The sequence below is a fragment of the Manis javanica genome, chromosome 15, assembly GCF_040802235.1.
Source record: "Manis javanica isolate MJ-LG chromosome 15, MJ_LKY, whole genome shotgun sequence".
Classification (NCBI taxonomy): domain Eukaryota; kingdom Metazoa; phylum Chordata; class Mammalia; order Pholidota; family Manidae; genus Manis; species Manis javanica.
In genome coordinates, this window is record NC_133170.1 from 59026227 (window position 1) to 59038747 (window position 12521).

The following is a 12521-nucleotide window of genomic DNA, read 5'->3' on the forward strand; positions in this document are numbered from 1 at the left end:
TCATTTGGCATTTGCCTTTCTCCACCTGGCTTATTTCACTGAGCATAATGTCCTCCAGCTCCATCCATGTTGTTGCAAATGGTAGGATTTGTTTCTTTCTTATGGCTGAATAGTATTCCATTATGTATATGTACCACATCTTCTTTATCCATTCATCTACTGATGGACACTTAGGTTGCTTCCATATCTTGGCTGTTGTAAAAAGTGCTGCAATAAACATAGGGGTGCACATGTCTTTTTGAATCTGAGAAGTTGTATTCTTTGGGTAAATTCCAAGGAGTGGGATTCCCAGGTCAAATGGTATTTCTATTTTTAGTTTTTTGAAGAACCTCCATATTGCTTTCCACAATAGTTGAACTAGGTTACATTCCCACCAGCAGTGTAGGAGGGTTCCCCTTTCTCCGCATCCTCGCCAGCATTTGTTGTTCTTAGTCTTTTCGATGCTGGCCATCCTTGCTGGTGTGAGGTGATATCTCATTTTGGTTTTATTTTGCATTTCCCTGATGATTAGTGATGTGGAGCATCTTTTCATTTGTCTGTTGGCCATCTGAATTTCTTCTTTGGAAAACTGTCTCTTCATATCCTCTGCCCATTTGTTAATTGGGTTATTTGCTTTTTGAGTGTTGAAGCATGTAAGTTTTTTATATATTTTGGATGTTAACCCCTTGTCAGATACGTCGCTTACAAATATATTCTCCCATACTGTAGGATGCCTTTTTGTTCTGTTGATGATGTCCTTTGCTATACAAAAACTTTTTAGTTTGATGTAGTCGCATGAGTTCATTTTTGCTTTTGTTTCTCTTTCTTGAGGAGATGGGTTCAGGAAGAACTTGCTTATGCTTATATTCAGGAGATGTTTGCCTATGTTGTCTTCCGAGAATGTTATGGTTTCATGACTTACATTTAAGTCGTTAATCCATTTTGAGTTTACTTTTGTGTATGGGGTTAAACAATAATCCAGTTTCACTCTCTTACATGTAGCTGTCCAGTTTTGCCAACACCAGCTGTTGAAGAGGCTGTCATTTCCCCATTGTATGTCCATGGCTCCTTTATCATATATTAATTGACCATATTTGGTTGGGTTTATATCATGGCTCTCTAGTCTGTTCCATTGGTCTGTGGGTCTGTTCTTGTGCCAGTACCAAATTGTCTTGATTACTGTGGCTTTGTAGTAGAGCTTGAAGTTGGGGAGCATAATTCCCGCTGCTTTATTTTTCCTTCTCAGGATTGTTTTGGCTATTTGAGGTCTTTTGTGGTTCCGTATGAATTTTAGATCTATTTCTCTAGTTCGTTGAAGAATGCTGTTGGTATTTTGATAGGAATTGCATTGAATCTACAGATTGCTTTAGGTAGGATGGCCGTTTTGACAATATTAATTCTTCCTATCCATGAGCATGTGATGTGTTTCCATTTATTAGTGTCTTCTTTAATTTCTCTCAAGAGTGTCTTGTAGTTTCTAGAGTATAGGTCTTTCACTTCCTTGGTTAGGTTTATTCCTAGGTATTTTACTGTTTTTGATGCAATTGTGAATGGAATTGTTTTCCTGATTTCTCTCTGCTAGTTTGTTGTTAGTGTATAGGAAAGTAACAGATTTCTGTGTATTAATTTTGTATCCTGCAACTTTGCTGAATTCAGATATTATATCTAGTAGTTTTGGAGTGGATTCTTTAGGGTTTTTTATGTACAATATCATGTCATCTGCAAACAGGGACTGTTCAACTTCTTCCTTGCCAATCTGGATGCCTTTTATTTATTGGTGTTGTCTGATTGCCGTGGCTAGGACCCAAGGTCCCAACTATGTTGAATGAAGGTGGGGAGAGTGGGCATCCTTGTCTTGTTCCTGATCTTAAAGGAAAAGCTTTCAGCTTCTCACTGTTAAGTATGATGTTGACTGTGGGTTTGTCATATATGGCCTTTATTATGTTGAGGTACTTGCCCTCTATACCCATTTTGTTGAGAGTTTTTATCATGAATGGATTTGAATATTGTCAAATGCTTTTTCAGCATCTATGCAGATGATTTTATCGTTTCTGTCCTTCTTTTTGTTGATGTGGTGGATGATGTTGATGGATTTCCGAATGTTGTACCATCCTTGCATCCCTGGAATGTATCCTACTTGATCATGATGGATGATCTTTTGATGTATTTTTGAATTCAGTTTGCTAATATTTTGTTGAATATTTTTGCATCTATGTTCATCAGGGATATTGGTCTGTAATTTTCTTTTTTTGTGGTGCTTTTGCCTGGTTTTGGTATTAGAGTGATGCTGGCCTCATAGAATGAGTTTGGAAGTATTCTGTCCTCTTCTGTTTTTTGGAATACTTTAAAGACAATGGGTTTTAGGTCTTTACTAAAATGTTTGATAAAATTCAGCAGTGAAGCCATCTGGTCTAGCAGTTTTGTTCTTAGGTAGGTTTTTGATTACCAGGTCAGTTTCATTGCTGGTAATTGGTCTATTCAGATTTTTTGTTTTCTTAAGTAATTATTATTATTTTTTTATCATCTCCACATTGGTATCAATTCAGTTACTGCAGTTGTAAAAATTTACTGTTTCTTTTTGGAGCTTCACATTCTTTAAGAAACAAAGTTATTTGTTGGGGTAAATACTAATGTTTTAAAAGCTAGTTTCTCTAATTACTGTTGCTGATACCTTAAGAGAAATGTACATCTGGATTGATCATGTTTTTATACTTTGAAAACTTCAAATTTGTAGTTTTTAGTTTTATACTGAAAATTACCTATAAAACCCTTTGGATTTTAGGAGCTTCAGATGGACCAGCAAGCAAAAAAACATCTCCAAGAGGAGTTTGATGCGTCCTTAGAAGAAAAAGATCAGTATATTAGTGTTCTTCAGACTCAGGTAAAAGGATAAAAGAGAAAGTATTTTGCAATTTTTGGATAAAGAATACAAAGGGGTTTTGATATGATACCTAATAGGTTCCAGATATTTTAAAAACATGGCCTGATTTTTTAAAACTCTGCTTTTCCACAACTAACTTTAAATATAATTTTTTATTTATTGTGTCTTTTGGCAATTGTATATACCTCACCTATGACTGCAACAAGTTACAGCCATATAACTAGGATATCATTGAAAATAGGAAATATAAAAATCAACTTCATTGGGAGTAAACTATTTTGATTTTTACCCCTGTTATAAGCAAAAAGATTATCTCTTACTCTGCCGTCTCCCCATTTTAAAAGAAAGTACTACTGCCATATTTTCTATTGGGTTTTTGTCTAGGCTTCTTTATGTTTTCATTTCTTCTTTTTTTTTTTTTAGGTTTCTCTGCTGAAGCAACGGTTAAGAAATGGTCCGATGAATGTTGATTTACTGAAACCTTTCCCTCAGGTGGAACCACAGGCTGAAGGTGTCACTAAAGAGAACACAGAGAGTGATGTAGAGCCAGCAGGTAAGCTTCGGCTTGTTGAAAGGTTAACTTAAAAACCAGAGGAGGGTGTGGAGAGATCCCAGGGGGTGATGCGGGCTGAGGAAGAAGTAAAGTGTCCTTGATCCTGATTGTTCCAGGAAGATGCAAGGGGAGTTGTTCTTTTGGTTCTTTGTTGTTTTCAGGAGAAAGTAAATTGTTTTCAGACTTGAAAGTCTGTGAAGAGCAGCACATTTCTGTTGTAATAAAAATCCATTACATTACACCGTATTATTGATGGCAGTTAGATTTCCTATAAACAGTCAGCTCTGCTGAAGATTAGTGAATGTGCTACTTGCCATTGGTTAGCCATTGTAGTTTCTAAGTAATATTGTTTACATATTTCTACATTCAGAGATGTCTGTATTTGCCCAGTTATTTGCTTTCTATTTGGAAAAGAAAGGATAAATTTTGTCTTAAAATCCAATTACAGCTCTCCCTACTCTTTGAGGCTTTGGGGTACACATTCAGCAAAAATCCTACTTTTTATTTTCTAGCTTTTTCTCTCAAAGGTGTTTGTGATAAACCTTTAGTCTAGCCAGAGCCAGAGTAAGGTACTAAGCAGCTCTCTCTGAGCAGCCAACCTATAAAGCGTGTGAAAACTTCGCTCGAAGTGTAGGTAGAGAAAGCTGCACCTGTCAGAGCTCCTCTCTGGCAGAGATTCGAGTGCAGTGGAAGGAGTTCTCTGTTAATCCTTTCAGGATGGCTGCTCAGATGTGGGGCACTCTTGAATAACAAAAGGTGGCTGTCACACTGTCTTTTAAGGAGGGTGAATTCAGCTCACCTTAGGTAGCTACTGGGTATTGTTGTCATTTGAGGTGGGGTTGAAGCACAGAAAAGATGAATGCACTACTCAGCATCTTCAGGTACACATCCTACCTAAAGCAGAAGAGTAGAGGTTTGGAAGAGTGCCCTCCATCTGTGTCTGGCTCCGTATAGCAGAGTGTTGGGATAAGGATGCAGTCCTATGCCAGCAGAGAGACTGGTCCCAGAGGGCCTTACTTTCTTTACTGACTGCCCTGCTAATGCTGCTTTCCTGTGAATAGTGGGAGATGAAGCTTCTGCTAAAACACTGGAAATCCTTCAACAAAGAGTTAAACGCCAAGAGAGTCTCCTGCAGCGTTGCAAGGAAACAATTCAGTCACATAAAGAGCAGTGTACGCTGTTAACCAGTGAGAAAGAAGCCTTGCAAGAACAACTAGATGAAAGACTTCAAGAATTGGAAAAGATGAAGGTAAAAGAGCACATGAGTTTGATTAATGCAGCCCCTACCCTAGAGCCGGACTCGTGGCCAGGTGTGGCCAGCTCACCTCTGCAGGTAGCATCAGAGGCTGCCCACCAGCCTGGGCAGCCAAACGCTGACTGCCCCTAGGAGACGCCCTGTGTACCTGTCTCCCACTGGAGTGTGAGACACATCCAAGCTAGATCAAATGTTTAGCATTCACATGTGAGAAGCTTTATTAGAGATGGAAATGAACTTTTAAAATTTTTTTAGGAGCTTCATATGGCTGAGAAGACTAAACTTATCACTCAGTTGCGTGATGCAAAGAACTTAATTGAACAGCTTGAACAAGATAAGGTAAAACAACACAACTTACAATACTAAAGTTTGTCAGGGGCCCAAAATTTACCTTTGGAAGCAGTTTGAAGCATTCAGACTTAATGTTTTCCAAAATTTTCACAGCTGCTTCCATGAAAAATCCTTGTTTTGGTTTCTAGATTTTCTAGATTTATCTAAGTATTAGTGTTAGTTTTGTATCATGTGGAGGAAGCTGATTTTCTGTGATTTCTTGATCCCAGTCAGCACTTTGATTTACTGATTAGAATAACTGTTGCAAAAGAAATCTTCTATAGTTGATAGTACTTAACTACATTTTTATATGTTTTTTAGTATGTAACTACTTCTCAGAAAAATTAAATTATTTACAGTTAAGGCATTAATTACTAAATGTGAATAATTTAAATATTGTCTTTCAAACATAATAGAAGTAGATTAATCTCTCAGATTGCCTAAAAAGTAAAGAAGTAGTAATATATATATATTAGAGTAAATAGAAATTTCTGCAAATGAATTTTGGGATGTATAGTTGAATTTGGCAGTTTAGAATTGGAGCAGGAACTATTACTGTGGCAGAAATACAACCGAAAAATTCATGAGCAAACAGTTTGGACTTCAGTCTTTCAGTCCCAAATTTTGGGATCTTTTTTTTTTTTTTTTTACAGCATCTCCAGTTAGCTCTACACTATCCATCATTTTCCTTAATGTGCTATTTCATGGCTACAGTACTTTAAGTGGCCATGTAGGTAAGAACATGTCAGATCTGTTCTGCTTTTGAAATGTATTGGCCAGTCTTTTCATTATATAATACTTTTGCTAGACTCTACTCCATAAACTCATTGAAGGCCTACTTTTTTAAAATTTTAATTAAGGTGTCATTGATATATAATCTTATGAAGGTTTCACATGAGCAACATTGCGGTTTCAACATTAACCTACATTATCAGGTCCCTTCCCATCCCATTGCAATCACTGTCCATCAGCATAGTAAGATGCTATAGAGTCATTACTTGTCTTCTCCATGCTATACTGGAAGGCCCACTTAAAAAAAAATCTTGTTATTATGAAAAACTTAAAACATTTACAAAAGTACAAAGATTTCTGTGACCCCATCACCCAGCTTCCACAGTTAAATATCTCATGGTTGATCTTGGATCATCTGTACATTTCCAATCCCTATTATCCTCAGCTGAGGATTTACTTTGTTTTAGAGCAAATCCAAGAAATCTTATTTCTTCTATATGTATTTTAATGTATCTTCAAAATAAAGAACCCTCTGTACTTCTATAGAAATATAACCATATTATGTTCACATCTAAAATGTAAAGTTAATTCCTTAATATAATAAACTATCTAGTTAGTTTCAGATTTCCCTCTTTGTCTCATACATTTTTTTCCATTTTTGTGGCTCAAGATCCAAATAAGGTCCTTTCATGGCAATTGGTTGATGTGACTCTTAAGACTTGTTTTAATCTATAGGTTCCATTGCCCTCTCTCTGTCTCTATTTTTTGTTGTTATAATTTGATTTTTGAAGAAACTGAAGGCCCATGGTTTTATTTTGGAATTTTATATAATTATGCTCTATTTACTTAGCTTTTATCCATCCATTAATATTAGCAACTATAAGAGTCACACCCTAAAGCAAGGGCTGACACACCTGGGAAATAAGGTAAAAGTATTCTTAACATCATGAAATAATTGTCATAAAGTCTTAGTTTTTAAGAGACAAGTTGAACCACCCATTTTTTGTTAGTTGGAAATAACTGATTTAATATATCTTATTTGATTAGCTTTTTTCCCTAGTGACTCCATGTCTTGTGTAGTTAGTTATTCAGCAAGTAGGAAGACAGTAGCAATTAGCAAATTGGAGGAATGGGGGTGCGTCATATACAATAGTAAGGAGCGGTGGTGGGACCAGAAGCTGTCACAAGAGGAAAGAGAAAAAGCGGGAGAGCTGTCCCACTGTCTTGGTCCATCCAGTGTGACAACAGTAACCTTATACTCTCAGCAGGCTCCAAGGCTCGCTCTCTGTTACAGCTCTTAGCCAAGTACAAGAGGCTGCATTTTCTTCATTATAAACTGTTTACTAAAATAGGACAAACTATAGCAAGCATTTATACAAAGACTATAAAATAACTATTTTAACTAAAATGTGTTAATACTTAAAAGGTTAAACTTACTATTAAAGTAACTTTTTAAATTAAAATTACCCTGATACAGCAGGTAACTGGCATGATTGTAGTGCATAGTACAAAGCACAAACTTCAGTTTGTAAAGTCCTGAAATAACTCTGTGCATGCTTAGTAAGAAATACTGTATTTTCCTGCCTTTTAAAGTAAGTTTGATATCTGCTATTGATGATGCAGGTGTGTTATGCAAAATGAATGCTTTAGAGTCTACTCTTCTGTTTAGGGGATGGTAATAGCAGAGACAAAAAGGCAGATGCATGAAACCCTGGAAATGAAAGAAGAAGAAATTGCTCAGCTTCGTAGTCGCATCAAACAGATGACTACCCAGGGAGAGGAGTTACGAGAACAGAAGGAAAAGTCTGAACGAGCTGGTGAGAACTTAAGGGGTACACGTGTTTTATGTTAGAACTCAAAAGTCATGTAAAGTGCTTGACCAACGAGCATTTAGAAAATTAGTTAGCTTTTGATGAAAGTTTGGTTGACTGAAGAGACTGTGCAAGACACTGCACTGCACTGTTCCTTAGAGAGGCAGGAATTGGTAAACTATGACCTGTGGTGAAATCCATCCCACGTATGGCCTGTTTATACCAGCCTCTCCAGCTAAGAAAGATTTTTACATTTTTAGATAATTGAAAAAGAAGAATATGTGACAGAGGCCATACGTGGTGTGTAAAGCCAGGAATATTTACTATCTGGCCCTTCACAGAACTACTTGCTGAGCACTGCCATAGTGAATAAAAATTCAGGTTTGTGGTTTTAGAACTCCTGCAGGAGGCACAGCACGGTACACGCTAAATAACCACTGCTTTATGATTCTCTAAGGGAAACACAAAGTACAAGATATAGTCTTCTTTTTAAGGGAATAATGAACCTTTTAGGGTTACACATAATTAGTATTATGTTTTGACACAGTAAATGCTGAGCTGTAAAAGCTTAGAGGCCCGCATAGTGTCAACAGGGTACCATACGGAGTAGTAGTACAACAGAAAGGAGGACCACCAGCAAAAAGAATCCAGCACAAACAGGTACCTGCGGGCTGGCCTCAAAAGAGAGTAGAATGGGCCTAACCAGTGAGACGGACACATGTTTCAGGCACCGCATGACCCCAAACAGTGGTCCTGGTGGGCCTGTGAAGCCACCGGAAGTGTTCTTGCTGAGATGAGAAAGTAAGACTGTGAAAGAAATGACAATTAAATAGTAAAAGGTGCATAGCTGATTTAGACTTTGGTCTTCTGGGTAACGGGAAACCAGTGATAAGGAAGCCTAAAGTGAAGGGAGCTAGTGTTTTATGTAGAAAAGAGATGAGGTGGGAAGTCAAACTTAGAAGCAAAGGCAGAAATCCAGGTGTGAGGGCCTGAGTGCTGTGGCCACCTTGCCCAGGAGGGTGGCTCTGGAAGGAGAGAAAGAGCAGAATCTGCAGGTTTGGTGTCTCACTACCTTGGAGGGGCAGAAAAAAAGTGGGAATCTAAGGCGACTGCAGGGGTGTAAGCTTAGGAGACTTAGTGAACAGTGTGAAGTCAGATAGGAGCCCTCAGTGGCCAAGTTGAGTGGCGTGGTGATGCGTCTGCTTAAGCACCTTGACTGATGGAAGCCTTCCCAATGGAATCAGCATGTTGGGATTTCAAAATAAAGTGCAACATCTTTTGGGAATCACAAGCCTAAGCTTGAAGCCTATGATTACATCCTCAAGAGGCTAATTTCTCCAAAAAAGTGTGCTCTGCATTAGGAATAGTAGTGGTGGTGGCTGCAGCTCCCGTAGGCACTGGTGTGCATGCATGCACCACCCAGCCGCTGTTACGCCCATAGCCAGCATTTCATCATTCTCTGCACAGCTCTGTTATAAATGCTTTACTTGTATTCCTTGTGTGTGTATTTGTATTTAATCCTCACAATTTCTATGAAACAGGTACTGTTATTATCTTCATGTTACAAGTAAAAAAACCAAAGAACATAGACATTAAGTAACTTGCCTCCATTCATGAAAGGAGACTATGTATTTGGTCAGGATTTGAATCCAGGTATTTTGAGTCCAGAGTCTATGCTCTTAACTATAGAAATCTTGAGTTTGGCAGAGAGAAATAAAATAGAGAAAAAAGTTACCCAAAAATAGGAATGGTGGATAGTTATGCTTTTGGAAGCATATATGCTTTTGGAAGGAATATAAGAGGCATGTCTGGAAGTGGGGGAGATAGGATTAAGACTTTAAAAAATACCTTTGAATTTGGCGAGGATTTGATTCCCAGGACAGTTTCAGAAATGATTTTGGAAACCAGATTGTAAGGTGTAAGGAGAGGGAGTGGGTTTGAATGGGAGAGGTACTTGATTGACACCAAATGTGCTCAAAAATATCTCCCCATCTCTTTGCAGTTTTATTGATGAATAGTTAGGGAATTTAGTTACTGAGTTTGTTTTCATCAACCTAATAAAATGTGCCTTCAGAGAGCATGAATAGACAGCATCTCAGAACATAATCCCTGCAGACTTCCCTGGAACAGTTGGAGCACTGACATTGTTCAACAGGTGTGCTTACTTTTTCGACACGAGAACGTGACGCATTGTCTCAGCTCCTCCCATTAAACCTTTCCATTCTTAGGACTGATTTTATTGACTAATGGAGTCAGTCAAGAGAAAATAATGCTAGCTAGGGGATTACAACTTTTTAAAATTGGGGTGTATCTTGGGAGGAGTGGGAACCCCTGACTAAATGCCAAGTTGAAAGGAGTAAATGATGGAAAGGTAGGCAAAATAGTTAATTCACATGTAGGATAAGGTTTTCCCAGGCTACTGTTGCAGAGCCTTCCTTCTCTTGCTTCTCCAAAACAGAAGTATTTTTGTCCTTAAATGTGATTTTCATAAAACTAATGTTTTATAAATATTTAATAGCCTATAATGTGAGAAACTTCTCTGTTAATACTCCTGTAAAAATATTAAAATTAAAAAATACTTAGAATTACAATTTAAAGTTGTTTAATAGATACATTTACTTTGAGAAGTCTTTGGATCACACAGTGTTTTTATAGGTATTTTTTAACCTGTGTTTGTAGTCACAGTTATTGAGGGCTGGGATAGAAAGTTGTAACAGAGAGATTGATTAAATCTAACGAAAGCTGGCTTTGCATACCAGTTGCATTTCATCTAATGGTCTTAATTGAGGCTGAACAGAATTGTTCAAATATAAAATGATTTTTTGTTCAAATATAAAATGCATATGCCAATTGATAGAGAAATTCCAATTTAGTGCTTAAAGGAAGAACAGGTCTTTGTAAAGGAAGTAGAGTTTCCATAAAGAGCCAATGAACATCACCTGGCTCTTGAGGAATTCTATTGCTCTGTTAAATATTTGTCTTTCTCTTGCTTAGATTTGAAATTCGAAGGCTAAATACGTAAGAGCTGGCCTTGTGAAAGAAACATGAACATCATTAAAGCTGGCAGTTGTTAAGACTTTTAAAAGAAATGTGCCTATGTAAAACAATTGTTAACGAATAAAAACTCTCCTAGTGCATTTTCAACTGTAAAAAAACTTAACTCTGATAGATTTAGTAATTCTTGACATGTGGCTGTTCATAGACAAATAGCTAATTTCTTGGGCTTACTTTATTCTGGAGGCAAAATAAAATCAGGTACATTCCCCACTACTTTTCTTGGAAAACAATCTGTTGCACTGCCTCTCTTAGTTTTTCCAGCTGTAATGCATCCTATATGTTAGAGGATAAAGGACATCTGAATGTCTCTGCTTTTAAAAAGGACAATTCTAGCGTAAAATACTGAGACAATTGAATATGGTGACAACCTGTAGTACTTAATCTATTCTTTAGTGGAATGTTAGGCATGTTTTTTGAAATATGATATTGCCCTCTTGTTTGGTTAAAATGATTGATTTTAGTAGATAAAGAAAACCAAAAATAGTATATTTGTTACAAGTATTTTGCCACAACTGTTAGTATTCCTTTCTTACTTAAGAACAGGTCATCAAGTAACCAGATTTTAAATCTGAAGCAGTCTAGTGATGTCACTTAAGTGTGCAGTATGCTGTGTCTTAGGTGATAGGTGTCATTACCGATTGTCTAGAGTATTACCTCTTCAATTTGGCACCGGGGAGGAATTTTAATGCCACTAAAGTTTACACTGGGTTTTATCTTTTCTGTATGTATGCAGGTGTATGTTTTACCCTTCATGGGAGGGGGTGGGGTATTGGCTGGTTATTAGTACAGTATATCACCTCAAAAATTTGGAAAATAGAGAAAATGAAAGCACATCACTGTTGTTTCAGTACTCTAATTTATCCTCGTCTCCAGCCCTTATTTTTATATTGCCTTCATGATACTTTGCATGTGGTTCTGTATGCCATTTTCTCGTCTGACATGTTTTAAGTGCTTTTATGCATTGCTGAAGTACTAACATTTTAACGGCTGAGTCAGAATGCATGTACACCATTTACTTAACCATCTCCTTACTGAGCAATGTAGATTATTTTATGTTTGCTATTATGACCAATACTCTAAGAACTTTGTGATATTGCTTATTCCATCTTTGAATTCTTCTTAGGATAACTTCTTACCCATAGACTTTTAGTCTTTTTTGGTTAGTTCCCTTTAAATGATTAAAATATAGCCATTACAAAAATAAGAACCCACACCCCAGTATTAACCTTCACCCTCCATTAAAATTTTCTTGCCTACAGTTATGCAAAATGAATAGAATATTCTGCGTGGATTAGGGAAGTGTCCAGAGTACAAAATCTTTTGTAAACCCAGTTTCCGTTTTATGTACCCTGTGTTTGCTGACGTTATATGTTTTATATGATTGGCTGCATTTAAAACTTAGATTAACTCATAACATTCTTTGCTTTTGTATTGCCATGTTGTATTTGTGCAGGAAACAAGTCTTTTATTCATTTGCATGGTATAGGCCTGATAGACAAAAGACATTCCATTGAACATATTTATTTCTGTTGGAAGGACCCTTTAAAAGACAGTTCACGTATTTAAATAATGTGTAAGATTATGCATATACATAACAAGCAAAAATTACATGTGTATTTAAGTGCTTCGTTAGTTGCTGATATTTTATGTAACAAAGTTTTCTTGGAGTCTTAAGTCTCACAAAACATCTTATTTTTGTGCATCCACACATGCCAATAAATGAATCATGGTGCCTTTCCCAAGCCTTGTATGAACAGGACTGGGGTAAGGGCTCTTTTTTTTTTCTTAACATTGGTACTTAGAATAAGCTTTATAAGGAAAATTCCATGTTTCTCAGGCAAAAAGCATGAATTAAAGTAGAATTTAAGTTTTCCATGTTAGGTAAGTAATATGTACATATTTTGGGACAATGAATACCTGATG

At 36.9% G+C, this 12521-nt stretch overlaps 1 protein-coding gene across 7 annotated transcripts in view; it reads left to right on the forward strand.

The window, feature by feature from the left end:
- The window catches only part of GOLGA4 (golgin A4), a 132472-nt gene that overhangs the window by 64911 nt on the left and 55040 nt on the right, over positions 1-12521 (forward strand). For 6 of the 7 annotated variants that reach the window (XM_073223381.1, XM_073223382.1, XM_073223383.1 and 3 more), the window contains 5 exons: positions 2762-2860; positions 3284-3413; positions 4475-4662; positions 4924-5007; positions 7400-7547. In XM_073223381.1, coding sequence (XP_073079482.1) covers positions 2762-2860; positions 3284-3413; positions 4475-4662; positions 4924-5007; positions 7400-7547 — 649 coding nt within the window. The remainder of the gene's footprint in view (positions 1-2761; positions 2861-3283; positions 3414-4474; positions 4663-4923; positions 5008-7399; positions 7548-12521) is intronic. The other variant, XM_073223384.1, reaches the window with a different exon arrangement.